This window comes from Opisthocomus hoazin, chromosome 4 (genome assembly GCF_030867145.1).
Source record: "Opisthocomus hoazin isolate bOpiHoa1 chromosome 4, bOpiHoa1.hap1, whole genome shotgun sequence".
NCBI classification, from domain to species: Eukaryota; Metazoa; Chordata; class Aves; order Opisthocomiformes; family Opisthocomidae; genus Opisthocomus; species Opisthocomus hoazin.
In genome coordinates, this window is record NC_134417.1 from 50,336,524 (window position 1) to 50,356,008 (window position 19,485).

The window sequence follows — 19,485 nt, forward strand, 5'->3', positions numbered from 1 at the left end:
GCTATAAGTATTTGTGTGCAAGATATAATATTACCACTTAAGATTTGTAAAAAAAATAAAAATCGGTCAAATGTATAAGGAGGGAGGCTAAAGAGCAATGTATTTTTTTCATATAATTTAATTTGATATAAATGCCAGGAATAATCAATTTGTAGTCCAGAATGTAGGGAGAAGATAAGTGAGCTCACCATTGTTGAGAACTTGCTGGTGATATTACATGAATACGATTTCCTTTCTAAAAGGTGAGACTTTGCTTGTAGATTAATTGTGTTAAAATATGTTTTGACTTTTTCATTTAGGGACATGTTTGTTTAGTGGAATCAGACAATGTGTAACTTTATGCTCAAGGTAAAGTTCTGACACCTGTGTATTTTCAGTCAGGTATTGATATAGCAAAATCTTTTCTAGTAGTTTTGTTATAAGCTATCTCATCTCTCTCCACTGATGGCCTACAGTGTGGTGCAAATAAATTGTGATGTTATTGTAAAATGATGGCAGTCGCCTTTCTTGGAGAGCAGCTCTGCGGAGAGGGACCTGGGCATCCTGGTGGATGACAGGTTAACCATGAGCCAGCAGTGTGCCCTGGCTGCCAAGAAAGCCAATGGAATCCTGGGGTGCATCAAGAAGAGTGTGGCCAGCAGGACAAGGGAGGTTCTCCTTCCCCTCTACACTGCCCTGGTGAGGCCTCATCTGGAGTACTGTGTCCAGTTGTGGGCTCCCCAGTTCAAGAAAGATGAAGAGCTACTGGAGAGAGTCCAGCGGAGGGCTACGAGGATGATGAGGGGACTGGAACATCTCCCCTACGAGGAGAGGCTGAGGCAGCTGGGCTTGTTCAGCCTGAAGAAGAGAAGGCTGCGAGGGGACCTAATATATACTTATAAATATCTGAAGGGTGGGTGTCAGGAGGATGAGGCCAAGCTCTTTTCAGTGGTGCCCAGTGACAGGACAAGGGACAATGGGCACAAACTGAGGCAGAGGAAGTTCCGTCTGAACATGAGGAAGAACTTCTTCCCTCTGAGGGTGACAGAGCACTGGAACAGGCTGCCCAGGGAGGTCGTGGAGTCTCCTTCTCTGGAGATATTCAAGACCCGCCTGGACAAGGTCCTGTGCAGCCTGCTGTAGGTGACCCTGCTTCAGCAGGAGGGTTGGACTAGATGACCCACAGAGGTCCCTTCCAACCCCTACCATTCTGTGATTCTGTGATTCTGTGATCTCCTCTTTGCTCCTGGCAGACCCGAGTGGTTAGATGGAAAGCACGCTGAACTCTGACAGTTCCTGGAATGTCCAATATAAACTAGTAAAAAACTGCAAGACATCTAGCTGTTGTAGTTTATGCCAGAGGCTGGGTCAGACCTCATGTCCCTTCAATCAGAAAATCATAAAGGTTCCTTCAGTTCTTTAAATGTCCTTCAATCTCAGCTAAGCCTGCTAGCTGAGCATAGTATAGCTGCATTTCAGTAAGAAACTAAGAGACTATCAAATTTGATGATACGTCACTTACCCTATCACATTTAAAATTCTGAAGAGATTTTTTTTAAATTTCATGCTTAATCATTTCACACATGTAAATTATTTTACATATGAGTAAAGATGAAGAAATTGAGTATACCAAAAGATTTTATTTAGTTTCTGGGTTTGAAATTATTTATATTGTATGTAAACCAAAAGATTGTTATAAAGACTGGAATTTGAAAGTAGACAGGAAGCTGGTGAAATTCAGTGCTAGTTAAGAATAATTTTAAATTCAGATGTGAATCTGACTTCATATGCTTCATCAAACATATATGCAGCTTTTTTGCTTCAAGCAGGAAAGGAAACGCCTAACCATATTTTCTATGGAAAGTCTATCTTAATTGCAGTGAAGTTAATTAAAATCTTGTATAAACCTTTTAATTGATATTTTGAATCCCTTTTGTAAACATAATATTGAAACCATACTGGAGAGGAGTCACGGTGATTTGTGGAGTTATTCTAATTTCACAGATGAACTTTACAAGTTTATGCAGTCAGTGCTACTTGTAGTACTAATGCCATTAGCAAGAAGGTGGTACCATGGGTGACTGCAGTCCCCGTGGCCACCTACCTGTGCTTGGCTGCCTATTCTGACGGTCAAACTCAATGTAAGTATAATTTCATCCCATGTGAAAATTTGGACCATCGTCTTTTTCCTTTTTTAAACAGTCACTTTAACCAGTTTACAGTGACTTTAAGCAGTTTACTTGTTTTTTTTTTTTATAGGAGGTCTCTATTCTTTGTTAAACATTTGCTGTGTTTTTTTCCCCTTTGCTAACTGACAATACAAAGTAATGATGGAGTTATTGTTAAAATTTCTTGCTGATTTTTTTTTTTAGGCTCACGGCAGAGTTGCTGCGTCTCCTCTGTGCAGAGTCACAAGTCAAAGAGCAAGTAAAAATGCATGAAGGAGTTCCAGTCTTGCTCAGTTTACTCCATTCTGATCATATCAAACTTCTATGGAGTATAGTTTGGATTCTGGTGCAGGTTTGTGAAGACCCTGAGACTAGTGTGGAAATCCGAATTTGGGGTGGAATCAAGCAGCTCCTTCATATATTACAGGGGTAGGTTTGCATTCCTCAACATTGTGGAAATTATATGAGACTGTTTCATATTTTAAGGTATATTTGATCAAGCCCTGTTTTATCAAATAGCATCTTTGTTTTGTTCAGCTGTATGTGACGTGACATCTGCAGAAGGTAAAAGGCTATTTAGAACATAATGAATAAGCAGTATTTTTTTCAGTTATGCGTATTTCATTGTTAAGATGTTTTTCATATTTCCAGTGTATAAACTAAATAATGAATAGATTATAAATATGTCATTACTGTCTACTTAGTTTTCTTATTAATCGGACACCTATTTAGTGAGCTAGAATTGTGAATACAGTTGACGAAAGTGGTAAAGGAATTTTCTTTTTAAATGCTTGTTTGCGTTCTCAGTGTGTGTTAGCTAATCTAATGAAGGACATACACATTTTCAGAACTTCAGAAATGGTTAACAAAGATATGTTAAGCCATTTTTTTACACAGCAGGTTTTTTTTTCAGAGAAAGAAATCTTGTTTCTGATCGCTCTTCAGTTGGAAGTTTATCTAGTGCAAATGCAGCAGGGAGAATCCAACATCTTCATTTGTCAGATGATTTGAGTCCTGATGAGATGCGAGAAAATACTTTCTCACTTCAAGCAGGTAGGTTTATAAGGGCTAATCCTCTGTTAAGTGTTTACTTACACTTGTGTAAAGGGATTCAAAATATTTCAAAATAGAAATTGTAAACATTTATACCTGCTTTAGGGAGTGAGAGCATGAAGTCAGCTGTGTTTATTTCTAAATGTGCAATACCAGCACATATTTTCAAAAAGCACACTTTTTTTGGAAAGGAGTAAAGGATAAAGTATTAAGTAAGTGGGAATCATACATATTTTTCCACCTGTAAAAGCATCTCAAATATATATATATATATTTTAATTTTGTTTTTAGCCTGATACTATTTTTAGTTGATCATATTTTTCCTTCTATTCAAATATACTGTGGTAGATCAATCATGAATTGATTATGATGGAACTCTTTCAAAGTGGAATTTTAAAAACTACCAGTCAGGTGAGAATTCCTCAGTACTTGTGGAGAGAATCCCTTTTAGAGGAGATTTCTCAATAGCATGTCAACTATCCATTCTGAAATGCCTTCTGGAGGATCATGTCTTTTTCCAGTGACTGTAGAAGGACAATGCAAAATATCCTTGTTAGGGTTATGTGAGACTTTGCAGGATCTTCCTGAAAGCTGTAACATAATATGTAAGCGTTTGTGAATACTTTACCATGAATGTTACCTCTGAAGAGCTGGTAATGTGAAATAAATTGCAGTACTGAAAGTATTGCCAACATGCAGCATTTTTCTGGGTTACTTCTGCTTTCCTTAAGGACTTCTAAGAAAGAGTAAGCATGGAACTTACAGAGGTCTTTTGTAGTTCTGACTGAGTACTTGTTTGTATTTTTAGCCTTCTGCACTGGGTGCAGGTGGCAAGGTTTTGTTACCAGGAAGCCTGTGGGGGTGGCCTCTGTGGGAAGAGGTAAGGGATTAACCTGTGCTGGACACAACTGGTTCCAGCTGGCTCCACAACAGACCCACCTGCTGGCCAAAGGGAAGCCCATCAGCAAAGCTGGTGGTACATCTGTGACAACATAGTTAAGAAAGGGCAAAAAATGCTGGGTGAGCAGAGGAGGAGAGGAAAAAAAAAAAGGGTGGATGGGTGAAAAACAGCAGTGCACACACCAAGGTCAGAGAAGGAGGAGATGGTGCTTTAGGCACCAGAGCACAGATATCCCTTCAACCCTTAGGAGAGACCTTGGTGGAACAGGTATTAACACTGCAGCATGGGGAGAGGACCCACGCTGGAGCAGGGGAAAAGTGTGAGGAGAAAAGAGCAGCAGAGCAGAACTGTTATGTACTGACTGTGTCCCTCATGCACCAGATCCAGGCAGAGGAGTCAGAAGTGAAGATGAGTCTGGGGAAAACAAGGACAGGGTAGGGGAGAAGGTCTTGTTTTAATTTTTTATCTTTTTTTTTTGCTATCAAAATCTATTTTAATTGGCAATAAATTAAATTAATTTTCCCCAAGTCAAGTCTGTTTTGCCTGTGATGGTAACCAGTAAGCAATCTCCCTGTCTTTATCTTGACCCATGAGCTTTTCCATCCTACTTTCTCCCTCTGTCCTGTTAACGAGGGGGAGTGAATGAGCAGCTGGATGGGAATTTGGCCCTTAGTTAATGTTAACCCATGATGCTATTTGAATATCTTTATGATATTGGCCCTAAATGTTGCATCTGAATTTTTATTCTAGCTTGTTGTGCTGCAATTACTGAACTGGTGCTCAATGAGACTAACGCTTACCAGGTTGTACAGGTAGGAAGGCTTTGTTCAGTTAAGTAAGGTACTGTAGTTTATAATTTGACTGAATTGTTCTTATTTGTTACCATAATTTAATTAACAAACAAAATGCATTTGAAAGGGATTGGAAAATACGCCTTTCTATAGCTTGAGTATCTTTGGTTTTTTGTGTATTTATTTACACACATACAGAGACATAGACACAAAGATATCAACATACGTATCTAGTTGTCTGGGAGAATAAACCGCTCTATTCAGACAAGGTTCATTTTGGTTGGTATCTCTTGCCATACTTTTGACATACTCAAAATAAAATAGTAAACAAGAGTAATCACAGAATTAACAGAGAAACAGAAATTCTGAAAGTCGTGAAGTTTATTAAACTCAGTGCAGCTTAATATTGGCATGTTGTTGTTTCTTAAACAAGTTCTCTTTACCTCAGAGTCCGGTGTTTCTGAGATAACTTCCTGGCACTCCATCCACAGGGCTGTGTTTCTAAACTACATTTTAAAATGTAGTATTTAAGTTGTCTAAAATCCATGGTTCTGAAAACCATTCTGAAAGTCCCTGGTATGTATTCCAGGCATAACCAAAGACGCAAATATTTAGGACATTAATACCAGCTAAAAGCTGTAGCCAGCTCTTAATACTCTAAATGTTAATTCAGTGATCAAAGCCTTGAAGTTAGCTTAACTCAACTAGAGGTATTCCTAGAGGAACTGAGAGAACAAAGAGCCTCAAATATGACTAGGAAAGAAGTTAATGCATATTTCAAAACTATTAGTTAAGAGGAAAGGAATGGAAGTAAGTCTAGAAAAAAAATTTTCTAGATTATCTTAAGCACAGAAATCATCAATAAACCATACTGATTTAGACATCTTTTTATCTGAACAATATAACAGCATACAGTTTAGACTGAGTCTGATTTAATCAAAATAAAATATCACTTATTTAAATTGGATATATTTTGAAAACAGTGTAACTCCTGGAGGACTTGGGAAATAAAAGACTGATTTTAGCATAGAGTTTTTCTGCATTGCTCTAGCAGTATGTGAGAACTGTGGTGTCAGTAAATTGCTTAAAAATTGATGGGACGATGTGCAGGCTGAGAAAGGGTGTTTCAAACTTTACTTCTTCCGCCACTCATCCTGTTCAAAGACAATGACTTTTCCCTTTGTCAAAACACCAGCCACTGTCCCCCTTTCAGATCAGGACATAGTTTCAAGCATGTTCATTTCAACTGGAGTTCCACCCTACAACAGCCTCTGCAGTTTTTAAATCCTACTTCTTTCTCAGTGCTAATAGAACTTTGAGAGTTTCATGGTGAACAAGATGAAGGAACTCACTTAGGTTAAAAGCAGACAGGAGAAGAAGATTTGCAGCTTTCAGTTATGTGCTGAGAAAGTCAGTCTAAGTGACCTCTAAAGGTTTATCTCATGCAGTGTCAAAGGACTCTTGGTTCAGGCAGTTGGAACCATTTACTTCTTCTGTAGCTGCCCTGTACCTGTCTGTCCTGTGTCCTTGTCTCAACTTACAGCCTTGGTAGCAGTCTGCAGCAATTCTGGTAACAGGCCAGAATATGTTTAGGACTCAATGGCTCTATTGCACAGCCTAAAACCTCAGCTCAACTCTACCTTCATGAACAGTTTAAGAAAATATGTCAGGAACTGCAGCAGAGCCTCTGCAGAGCTGCTGTACTCCCTTCAGCTCTGCTAGAGAGGAGAACAGTCTCCAACAGGGAGCTTGTCAAGTAACTAGGAGCCGTACTGTAACTAAATCTACCAGTGCCCATCTATCAAACCAACACAATGGATGCATTAGTGAAGGACACATGGTTACATGAAAATGGAAGCTAAAATACAGTATGGTTTTCACAAAATCCTACTGAAAGCACAGACATACTCCTCACACTATCACTTCTGGTGTTCCTCCAGTTTATTGTGACTGGATTTTTGGTTCCTGACAATTCAAAATATCCACATGGTCATGGGAGATCTGTTACTGCAGTTTCCTTCACCTCTAGAGATAGAAGCATTGCTTCATTATCTGTTCGCAAGCTCTCTTTGAGGTATCAGTTTAAATGTAATGAGGATTTAATTCTTATGTGCATTTAAGTCATTTGAGCTTATAATTTAGGTGTGCAGTAGGATGTTGAGAACTTTTCAGTTGGTATTAGCTTCTGATTTATATGAAGTAACAGGTTTTTATTTGCGGTTTCTGTGCAAAGGAATGCTGTTAATATTGACCTTCCTCTGTTTCCAGACAAATGGAATATATACAATAGCAAAGCTGATTTTACCAAAGAAAGGAAGGAATTCTGAAAAAGCTAATTTATTACAGGTAACTCCCTTTGTTATCATTGCACATTGAAAGCTCCAAACAGTCCGTGAGAAATTTTTATGATTTTAAAATGCATTAAAATAATCTCCCTTAAAGGGGAAAAAAATACCACCAAAACAAAACCAGGAATAACAAATGTCCCAGGAACTAAAAGTTAAATAGTGACTCAATTTCTGGCGTTCGTTTTGATCTACTTTGTTTCTGGCACCTCGTATAATGTAAAGGAAAGTGAATATTTTTCTTATGATAAGCTTTCCTCCGCTTTGTCAGGCTGCCCAGCAGCAGATCTTCTTTACAGTGCCTTGGTCTTCATTGAAACTCACTGTAGATTTGACACTGTACTAATAACTCTTTCTTTCTGGAGCATCTTGCTGCAGCTGTTGAGTAAAATACAGGAAAACATGCCATGAAGTAGAGCAAATTTAAATGTAGGATAAATATAGAGCTAATAAGTGTAGAATGGCTCTTGGTTTTGCATGTTAATACCCTCATAAATGTACTGGTCTCAGTCAGCTTAGGCTAAAAGTTATCAGTAGTAATTAATTATCTGGTAGCTCTTCTCCAGCCTCTGTGAAATGGTGTTGGTGTCTCTCTAAGCTATAGCAAAGTAGTGGTCTGGGGTTCAGGGAAGAACACAGCTGCTGCTGCTCTAGTTGGCCTTCTGTGGTCAAGTGTGAGGAGGTCCTTAGCACAGGTGAATGCAGTTGGGATCCTGCCTCTCACCTGGTCTTTGTTCTGGCATAGCCCTACACTAACATGGTGTTGCGTTAAACTGCTTCAAGGAGTCTGATAGCTGTCCTGTTGAGTCATGAAGTTCAGAGTGGAACCCCTTGCTGTCTAAGTTCCTTCTCAGAGAGGAGCCTAGGTGTGGCTGGATCCACTCCTAGTCCCAGACTTGGTCAATGGTTTATGTCTAAGGGGTTAGGTGTGTAGCTACTTACCAGAGTCAACGTTTGCCTGTCAGAGCCCTCCCAGGGACTCTCACTGAAACAGTTTCGGAAAGTTGAAACAATAGGTAATTTATTCAAGTGACAGGTATTACAGATTTGGGATTGCCGTTAATAATTGCACTGTCACAAAAATTAAGCTGAAGTTAATAGTTTAGCGCTTTAGTTAACAACGTGTTCCCGGGGATACGTCCAACAAAGTCAGAGGCGTGACTCTTACCAAAAAGGCATCCCTTCTATGGGGGGGAAGAGAGGTTCAGGCCCATTGACCTGTCCATCAAGTAAGCTTTTCATTTGGCTCCTCCTCCGAAAGAGGGTTGTCAAGTGCCAATTTTTATACTTTTGAGATCTTGGCGAGGTGGGACTAAGTCAGTTATTGTGTGTCGATTGGCTCTTGGCATGGCATGTTGTTTTTTCAGAAGCGAGACTCAGCAGTTCGGCACGCCCTTGGGGTGGGGGTTTAGTATGTGCTTGGTGGGGGGGGCCCTTCTGATTTTTATCTGAAGCAACATCTGGCTGCGCGGCCTGTGTCGCACCCTAAGTGTCACTTAGTTGATAGTGGTGGGCCATCACCCATTATTTCTGGCTGATATGCGAAGCTTGTTCAAGTCCTACTGCTCGCTTTTGTTAACTCTTCGGTGCTTGACACTTGAGTCCAAGCAAGTCTTCCTCTTGCATTGACAAGTCCAGCAAATCCATCGACCCACACATGGCAACATAGCAACTCAACTATCTAGTCAGGTAGACATGCCTTGATAGCAAGGGAAGGTATTTCTACGAAAAAAAATTTCATTGTAGCCTCATCTTTCTCATCACAGTTCTTCTACATTAGGGTTGAAGTGCAGATTCAGTGCAGTAGGTGCCTTTCTTCTGCAAAGAGGTTTTATAGTGCTTTTTGGTTAAATCATTCTAAATAAAAATCTTCCTAGAGAGTATATGAGATGAAGATGGAGTCTAATAATCTGGAGCATATGCTCAGTACAGTTGCCTCATACGACTGTAAAGAGCCTAATTTGTGCCCACCGAGATTTTTGGATTCCAGCAGAATGTGATAGAAAATAACTCACAAGAGATACTAAGCAACTGCAGTTGAGTTAAACATGAAGCCATGTGAGTTAATAATGGACTTGCTGATCACATATGAAAACTAAATCTGTTTCCGGCAAACAATAGGAAGTATTTTTTAATGAAACCTTGTTCAGACTCTCACACTGCTGTCTGTTTTGTTTTTATCATTGTTACTGCTATGCAATACAGTTGCAGCTATTGGAATACTCTTTTTGAATTTCATAGGCATTTTTTCTTAGAATTCCCTCAGTGCTGGTGTGGTTTCTGTACTGCTCCATTATCTGTGTTTTCAGTGATTAAATTTTCAGCATCTTTCCACCATACTACCTTAGTGATCTTACTCCACTACTTCAAGAGTGGCAGTGATATCAGTTAGTTATTCTGCATACGTACCATATATAAAAATCATCATGCCTTAACTGAAGGTGTTAAATATTAATCTCACAATACTAGTGTGAGAAAGACAAATATCATTGCCATTTAAAATATCTGTTTATCTCATTATTAATCTATTAACACGTCCCTTCACTAATGGGCTTTCAATAGTAAGATCCATGGGTAAACCAAAAAACTTTCAAGGTAGCAACTATGGCCCAGCCAGTCTGGGTTATTTTGTACAGCTAAGTTGTGACTGTGATTCTCAGTGGAATGTTAGACATTGTAACACACCATCCTTCTGTGATGGGGAGTTTACTTTGGACAAAAAAGAAACATTGTAAATGAAACAGTTTCTTAGCAGCATTGTCATAATGTTCCTTGTATGTAAAATTTCAAGTATCGTACTTCCTTCAAAAGTAGCATTTGGCCTTTATTTTCTTTATTTAATGCACTTTCTATGTATTGAAAGATTTATTTTTAACATGGGGATTAATTCTGCAGTTATCATGTAAGGCACAGTTACCGTTGTCTAAACAGGGATTATCACAGTGGACTGTAGTAGTGTTTTAGTCACTAATGCAATACAGTAATTCTAAATTATATTAAAGACATTTACTATTCGCATTTTTCAGATATCAATACCTTATTTCCTATTGGCTTAATGTATACAGTCATCTTTCTTTGGTCAGCCATATATGTGCCATGTTACTGACTCTTGATAAACGGAATTAAAGATGAGTTGCATAAAAGCATATATATTAACTACTTGTCAGTGGGTGTTTTAAAAATAAACTTTCTTCAGTAGAGATCATATTGAAACTAGGGCACATAAAGATAGAAAATGAGGTGCATAAAGATATCTGTAAATATGATGAACTTAGTTTTTAAAAAAAAAAAAAAGTTGACCGTTCTCTCTTTCTCACTTTTCTTTTTGTCCACTGTTAGAACTTATGGTGTTCTACACAGCATTTTTCAGAAAGAAAATGCTGTTTCTACTGCTTCGTTACAAAACCACTGATTACCTTTACCTTTTTCAGCATCAGAGAAGAGAGCAGGTCTCAAGTCTTGAACCATCTGCAGATAAGAAGAGAAGATTAAGACTTAGATGTTTCTCAGTGTCTTTTATAGCTATAGTCACCCACTTTTTTTTACACTAAGTGGCCATGCCTACTTTTAAAATACAGGATGAACTTAATATATTTTACTCTCTTCATTATCAGCTTAATAATGTAATCTATCTAGTCATTTAAGTACAAAGTTTACCGACATGTAAGGTCAAGGGGAGTCCTTGGTGTTTATCAGTGGCTTTTCCATTTGTGTATAAATTTGTCATTAATTTAAGTGTTTTTTCCTGCTATAGTGTTATGCTTTCAGAGCCCTGAGATTCCTCTTCAGTATGGAAAGAAATCGACATATCTTTAAACGGTATGTTAACAAAACTTTTTGGTAAATTCCTTTAGGATAGCTTTCAGAAGTCAGCACTCCAATCAGAAAGATGTGTTTTTTAAATGTAATTTATTTTCAACAAGAAGAAATAGTAACGGGCAACTTCTGTCCTGTCTGCAGCTACAGACAGTCATTCCCACATTGCATCAGTGCCAGCCTACAAGATTTAGATGTTCAGTGTGGGGACTTCTATTGTATGCATGTTAGAGGACCTAGCTCTGCAGGGCCTCCTTCCTCCCCCATGAATCAATGCTTAAAATATGTTGAGGACAGATTTAATACTGTTGGAGATAAACGCTGCTTTTATCCTGAACATAAGCAGATGCAAGTTACAGCCCTGGATATTAGCAAGTTACTGGGAGCAGTAAATTTTTTTTCTCGGAGCCCTCCACTTCTTCACATAGGAATGACTTTGTGTCAAGCTGGTTTACTTAGGAGTGTTGATGAAAGGGTTGGATCAATAAGGAGAATATGTTTTTCATCAATTACCCATTTTTACTGGGAAGATGATAGTTTCACCAGGTTGGCGACAAAGGCCATGTGAAACCTAACATTTCGATTTGTGGAATTAGGATAGTAATCATACTCCCTAGGAGGTCTGCCTGTCAGTAGCGTTTCTGTATGATTTTATTCTGTATCATAGATTACTAGAATTCCAAATATAAGATTTTTGTTATTTTTACTTTTAAAAAGTGGATTTTGTACTGAAAGGACCCATTTATAACGAATGTTCATGGTTAGTGTCAAGTTTTGAAAGTGATAAATCTGGACTGATTTGCTGATTTTCATATTTTTCCAATTGCCGTAATTTTCTATATTTCTGCTTCTACCAGAACTTTGAAAAGAAACAAACCTTCAGTTAAGCATGTCACTAGTCAAGTAGTGCCTACTATCTCTTAGCTTTTGCTTTTCTCAGTCCTTTTAATCTTTTAGACAAGACTTCTGTTACAAACATGCTAAAATGGGTGTTTTGATTCTTTAAAGGCAGACAAATGTTAATCTTATGACTTAATGCATTACAAGAGGAAACTCAGATAAAGTCACAACAAGCATAATATAAAGTACTAGAAGAAAAAAATAGGAAAATTACTGGAAACTCAGGAGGTGCATGGACTTTAAAGAGGCTTATACTTGTTTGGAGAACTGGCATTTATATTAATATCCAACCCAAGGAGGCTGAAATCTGACTTTTGAAAGATCATTTAACTCTTATGTATTAATGTTAGAGGGTAAATATCTGAATAGATTAGTAAAAAATAAGTGCATTATTTAGAAGGTTCTAAAGTAAGTTGTAATGATAAATATTGGAAAGTCTTAACTGTAGATTAATATCTACTGTGTACACTGTTTCTAAAATATATAAAAATTTAAACCTTTGTAGACTTTTCCCTACTGACTTGTTTGAAATCTTCATTGATATTGGACATTATGTACGTGATATCAGTGCTTATGAAGAGTTGGTATCAAAGCTAAATTTATTAAAGGTAGGTAAAAACCTTCATAGCTTTAAGAAGCTGTATTCTTTGCACAAGAAAGGCCTGAAATATTTTATATTTATTTATTTGTCAATTAATTTGTAACTAGGAGGATGAATTGAAGCAAATTGCTGAAAGTATTGAGAGCATGAATCAGAATAAGTCACCTACAAAACATATAGGCAGTTATGCAGTTTTAGAGCACCTTGGCAGTGGAGCTTTTGGAAGCGTATATAAGGTAAACTTCTGTTTTGATATTATTCTGGGTTTGGCTGGGATAGAGCTAATTTTCACAGGAAGCTGGGAGGGGACGCAGCCAGGATGAATGACCCAGACTAGGCAAAGGAATGTTTGATACCATATGACGTGATGCTCGGTATATAACTGAGGGAGCTGGCTGGGGGAAGGAAACTGCTGCTGGGGACCGGACTGGGCGTCAGGCAGCGAGCAAAATTGCACTGTGTATCACTCGCTTCATATATTCTTTTTATCAGTTTTATTGTTGTCATTTTTTCTCTTCCTTTGCTGTTCTGTTAATCTGTCTTTATTCCAACCCATGAGTTTTGCCTTTTTCTTCTGATTCTCCTCACCATCCCACTGGTGGGGAGGTGTGAGCGAACACCTGTGTGGTTCTTTGTTGCTGACTGAGGTTAAACCATGACAGATACTAATTTACAGGTTAGATAGGAGGCTTCATGAAGAGGGTCTAATACCTCTTTTAGGCACTACTGTCCTTTGAATTTCAGTAGGGGAGTGCAGGTGCGAAAAGGATTTTTTATAGATCTGGGCTTGTTGTTAGTATTTACTGTGATTTTGTTTGTCCCCTCTTGTATTTATAAGATTGAGCAGTGTATCTCTTAGGTTTCCTACTTCTACTTTCTTTTAATTCCTTTCCATGAACAGCATTTTTGTTTGTTGCAAAGGCTAACAAACCTGTGTAAAACCACAGAAATTCAAGCATATTTTATCTGAAAAGCAACACTGGGCACAGATAGTATTACTTCAGACACTGTAGCAAGTTCAGCAGTGTACTGCTAACCTGTGTTGTGGGGATCCAGTTCTTTTGGCTAATGGCATCATACACAGAAAAAGCTATGATTGTCACTTTTGTGAGACAGGTTTGGACTCTGATAACTAATCTGGTAGCCATAATATCCTTTCTATCCCCATCCTATATTATTTTTACAAGGGTTTTATCTTTTTTGTAGGTTAGAAAACATAATGGACAAAATCTCCTGGCAATGAAAGAAGTCAATTTACGCAATCCAGCATTTGGAAAGGACAAAAAAGACAGAGACAGCAGTGTAAAGAACATTGTCTCTGAATTAACCATCATCAAAGAGCAGGTATGTCTCATGGACTCTAGTTGCATGTATGGGCATTCTGCTGTTAACACTATTAACTGTGAGTTCTTATATGGAAAGCTGCATGGAGGAAAAGGACCTGGGGGTGTTTGTTGGCAGCCGGTTGAACAGGAGCCAGCAGTGTGCCCAGGTCGCCAAGAAGGCCAGTTGCATCCTGGCTTGTATCAGGAATAGTGTGGCCAGTGGGAGTAGGGAGGGGATCGTGCCCCTGTACTCAGCACTCGTGAGGCTGCACCTTGAGTACTGTGTTCAGATTTGGGCCCCTCACTACCAGAAGGACACTGAGATGCTGGAAGGTGTCCAGAGAAGGGCAACGAGGCTGGTAAAGGGTCTGGAGAACAAGTTTTATGAGGAGCAGCTGAAGGAACTGGGATTGTTTAGTCTGGAGAAGAGGAGGCTGAGGAGAGACCTTATTGGTCTCTACAACTACCTGAAAGGAGGTTGCAGTGAGGCAGGTGTTCATCTCTTCTCCCAATAGGAAGGGACACTATTATCCCAGTAGTGATAGGACGAGAGGCAATGGCCTCAAGTTGCGCCAGGGAAGGTTTAGATTGGATATTAGGAAAAATTTCTTCACTGAAAGAGTTGTCAAGCACTGGGACAGGCTGCCCAGGGAAGTGGTGGAGTCACCGTCCCTGGAGGTATTTAAAAGATGTGTACGTGTGGCACTTGGGGACGTGGTTTACTGGGACTTGGCAGTGTTAGGTTAATGGTTGGACTTGATCTTCAAAGGTCTTTTCCAACCTAAATGACTCCGTGATTCTATATAGCAGAACTTTTAACTGCTGTTACTATTTTTATCTGACCAGTATGATATTTACGCCTTTTACCTGAATGCTGCCAATATTGAACACCTTCTTACTGTAGAGTTAGCAGCAGTGCAAATGCTTGTTACTAAAGATTCTTACTTTCTATATTGGCAGTATTTGAACTTTTTTCAGGGATTCTGTAAATTAAGATTGTGATAGAAAACTGATGAATCTTTGTTCCGTTTAATGAATTCTTGGGTTTAAAATACAGCGAGGAAATAGTCTTTTTTGTAATTGAAAATTAAAAAACCAGACTGATCATTAGTGTTCTTAGGCTAAGAAAGCCAATACTCTGATGCAGTTGTAATTGCCTGCCTTCAAACTTCATTTACTCTCTTTCAGTTATTAAGTGGACAGGAGTGGACAGGAATCATGCTGTTTTTTCCTCTTGGTTGCTGTAGTAGCGTGCAACATTTCTCTGTGTCTGGGGTAGCAGTGAAGGTCTACTGCACTGCAGTTCATGAGCAAGTTTGTGGAATCCTTGTCGAATCCTACCTTCCAACATGTAGCTAAACATTATAAATACTGTGCCATCAGTTTAACTATTTTAAACATCTAGATTTCTTTCCTCACTGCAGCTTTATCATCCAAATGTTGTACGGTATTATAGAACCTTCTTGGAAGGTAAGTATATATACAGAGAATTACCACATTGTACATAATGAAGAAATAGAAATATATAATAAAACCACTTACAGCTTGGAAAGATATGAGCAATAAATGGTAATGTTTTCTTCAAGAACTGCTGCAGTTCAGACAGGCTTATATTCCTTTAAAACTGAAAAATGGTGAGAAACAATATTTGTATTTGTTTATCAGTAAAACTAGATGCAGTATAAACATGTAGAAAGCATTGTTCTTGTCCTATAACGAGCCAAAATTTATAACTGGCATGGTATGCAGAAAGAAAAGCTATAGTGACTAGTGGTTTGCTCAGCCATATTATCTTAATTTTCTTTTTTAAACAGAATTAGCTACATACACCTGCCTACTGAGTGATTATCAGGCAGTGAACTCCCTATAGTTTTTGTGATATAAATTGAGGAAAAAGTGCATTAACAAGGAGTAGAACTGTTATTAAAATGTATTTTTCTTTACAAATACATTTTTTAGAAGTAAAAAATAACAGGTTTTAAAATATATTTTAACCTCAAATACAGTATTTTAAAATGCCTTCTGTATAAATGTAATGTTCTATTAATTAATTTTCTTTTATGTAGATGACAGATTGTACATAGTCATGGAGCTCATAGAGGGAGTGCCACTGGGAGAACACTTTCACTCTTTGAAGGAAAAACAGCAACAGTTTACAGAAGAAAGAATATGGCATATATTTATCCAAGTAAGGGCCTCCTTTTTTTTTTTTATTGTTACCAGGACTTTCTTGCACGTAATTAGTAGCATCATTTATGTTTGTTAGGCCAATAAACGCCAAAGTAATGCTTATTGTATCAGGCACTAATATCAGATACGAATTTAATTTTGTGGGCCTTTATTTAGGTTGTAGTTGAGAATCTTTGTAAGGCTCTTTCTGTTTCTTTTTAAGCTTTGTCTGGCTCTTCGTTATTTGCATAAAGAGAAAAGGATTGTTCATCGGGATCTCACTCCGAACAATGTCATGCTGGGGGATAAAGACAAAGTTACAATTAGTAAGTAGAACTACTTTACTTGACAAGGTTTTCCCATGATGTGTGTGAGTAGAATTTCTTCACTGAAACTCTCAGAAGGTTTCAGATTGCCGGGCATTGGTCACCATACTTGGAAGCTAGTAAATTTTTGCATTAGTATACTGTTGTGTAAAAGAATTGCTAATGCTGATTTTGTGATCATTGCCACTAGGTGTCATCAACCATGACTATATTTTTTGCAGCTATGTATGTGAAATAGGATGGAGGAGATGATTTGGCCCTAAAAAAACTAAACTATAGGTATGCTTCAAGGCCTGTTTTTATTTAAATCGGCAAGAATATAGAGATAACCAAAATAAATAACAAGTGTTAATGAACATACAAAGTACAACAGCCATCTGTTCTGTTCCAATTCTACCGTGCAATTGTTTAGTACCCATCAGCTGTCCCCAGTGATGAGCTGCAGTGAGGCACTGTTTGTCTAAGCCTGTAGTAGTGAATATTCTTGGTGTATGCTTCTGTAATCTCCACAGTGTGGAGGAAGGAGCCTAGGCAGGTTTCAGGATAGGCTTGGAAAGCGGTATATGTATGAACAGTGCAAAGCGTGACAAAGTTTTACTCTTTTAGTGAATTAGTACAACCTGGTACACACAGCAAGCCTCACAGGCAATTCAAGTACTGTAGTTTTTAAAGTTCTCAAAAAACTACTGCATGATTGCTTACTGCTTATGGCACAGAACTAAATAAACAGTTTGAGTACTGCAGAATTGTGAGAAGTCTTGATGCAAGTATCAACCTATCTTCTTAAAAAATAGCAGGGATGTGTAGACATATGCACACACCCAACCACAAAACATTCAGCTATAATAGGCAAATGTGTTTAGCAGCTGTTGTTTTATAGTAAAAATTTATACTTGATGATGTACGTACTTAAATTCATTCATTATTTAATTGTATGTGCTAAACAACTCTGTTAGTAATGATACAGTTTTGAAAGAAGGTTATTTAATGGAACATTTGTCCCTGAGTGATGAAAATAAATATTCAGAATATTATTTTAAAGTATCATACAGTTGTATTTTATATCAGCATACCACTGAGGGGCACTCTTGTCTTGATTTAAGACCTTTGCCTTATCTCTGGTCCAATCTAGCTACAAAGAAGTGTAAATGTACTTTCAAATGTAAGCTCAAAATTGCCCTTGAAAAGCATTTACATTTCTGTCAAAGATTTACAGGAGTTGAGGAAAATTGGAAGAACTGAAACTTGTTTTGATCATTTCTCCAGCAGTTGGTTCGAAACTATTGCAATATTTAAACAAACTCTTACTTTAATTACTACCAGTATACATTTAATTATTGGAAGGAGCTGAAGACCTGTTGTGTATTTCTTCTGAATTTTACTGAGCCTTGTTGTTTTATAGCCCGAATGAAATAAAGAATAATTTACTTTCTTTCCGATGATAGCATGTACTGTATTGGTGCATACAGTGGTATTATGCCTAGCTCATACAGTTCACATATGCCAAAGACTAGAGCATTTGCGATATTGCTAATTGTATCTCACAGTATTTGTGGATAAGTATACTATCCACTTGAGAATTTCAACTGGTTCTAGATGGAATTTAATGCAAAATGTCAGATTAAGGTAGAAGTGTATGCTCGGATATTGAGAAATCTTATGTCTGCCTCTGCAGTGAATTTAACCTGTCACCTTTTATAAAAGTAGAGGGCCTGCGCTCAGATCTACTCAGAATTGTAGTTCTGTGTTTACAAACTGCACAGTCATCCTAAAGAGAAAGAGCTCCAATTTCTGGAGTCTTTCAAATCTCAAAGCTGTCCAAAACTTGTCTCAATCAGGTAATATTCCTGTGGACTACCTGTGAAGCAGTATTGTGCGACTGTGTAATTAAGATACGGCTTCCAATGGTCCAAATTATTCTGCTTTATAAAAGAAGCTTGTATGTGTTGTAATGCTACTCTTTTTTTTTTTATAAAAAGAAGAAAAGAATAAAGTGAGCAATGCACTGAAGCAAAATGCTTCTGTAGGCTACGACTTTCGTTCTGTACTGTGCATGGCTATGCAGCAGACCCAGCAATGAACTGCTTTAAGAAAGTTCTGGCACCCACAGGTAGGCGTTCCTCATCACATATGTGAGAACTGAGCCACTCGTTCCAAATCCCGTGAAGACCTCTCATACAGTTTCTGAGTTTATGTAGTTGAAAAAGAAAGGAGTGCATAGTGTGGGATACATTCCCACCTTGCTGTCAGCACAGAAAAAAATAAACGTGCTAAAGAATTATGCTTGCTTGTCCTGAGTTCAAGGAGGAATGTTCTACGGGTGACCTTTGTAGAACAATTTCAGCAGAACTTGGTAGGCAGGAACCTATGGTGAAAGATCACTGAAAGTTAGAATTCGGACAGGCAGAGAACTCTGCAAATGGCCTGGCACAATGTAAGATTAAGCTATTAGGAGACTTTTCTAGAGATGGTCTCTGAATATAATTTTTTATGGAAAAAAGATACACCCGAGGTAACAGTAGGAAGAATTTTTTAATGTGTATGTTGACACTGTATTTTCTTTTTCTTAAATATTGAGTGTGATTAGGTGCTATCCTTATCCAGGTCTTTGTTGATTGTTTTCTTTTTAAACTTAAGCAAGATACAAATGAAAGTCCTAAGCCCAGGAGGTGCTTCATTCTGATGTGAAGATTATAAAACTTCCTTTGCATTTCTTATGACATCTTTTACATGTCAGTTAAATCTGAATTATCCCAGTCTTTTTCAGGCTCTTTTAAGTCATGTTTGTTGCAAATGGAAACAGGCATTTACAATCTGATCCTAGCCAGGCTAGTGGTGATATAAGATCTCTGTTTCTGACTGTAAAGAACTTTAAGCATGCTATTGTTATGTAGTGTCTGGAACTGCCCACCCTTCTCATTTGTTCTGTTTCATCTCTGACATAAATTTGATAGGAAGGGGGCCATAACTATCATCTGCTTTATGTTGGTGTTTAATAGTAATTGTTTGAGCTACAAATGCTATGAAAATATAAATATTAAATCATACTAACCTGCAATTTCGTAAACCGTCTAATTCTAAATTGGTAGAAAAGCATTACTGAAATTGCAC

The 19,485-nt window shown here is 37.9% G+C and overlaps 1 protein-coding gene across 6 annotated transcripts in view; it reads left to right on the forward strand.

Annotated features, from left to right (window-relative positions):
• The window catches only part of NEK10 (NIMA related kinase 10), a 123,667-nt gene that overhangs the window by 15,249 nt on the left and 88,933 nt on the right, over positions 1–19,485 (forward strand). For all 6 annotated transcript variants that reach the window (XM_075418985.1, XM_075418988.1, XM_075418989.1 and 3 more), the window contains 11 exons: positions 2,352–2,576; positions 3,061–3,200; positions 4,852–4,913; positions 7,161–7,238; positions 10,992–11,056; positions 12,459–12,561; positions 12,662–12,790; positions 13,761–13,898; positions 15,304–15,349; positions 15,946–16,067; positions 16,272–16,374. In XM_075418985.1, coding sequence (XP_075275100.1) covers positions 2,352–2,576; positions 3,061–3,200; positions 4,852–4,913; positions 7,161–7,238; positions 10,992–11,056; positions 12,459–12,561; positions 12,662–12,790; positions 13,761–13,898; positions 15,304–15,349; positions 15,946–16,067; positions 16,272–16,374 — 1,211 coding nt within the window. The remainder of the gene's footprint in view (positions 1–2,351; positions 2,577–3,060; positions 3,201–4,851; positions 4,914–7,160; positions 7,239–10,991; positions 11,057–12,458; positions 12,562–12,661; positions 12,791–13,760; positions 13,899–15,303; positions 15,350–15,945; positions 16,068–16,271; positions 16,375–19,485) is intronic.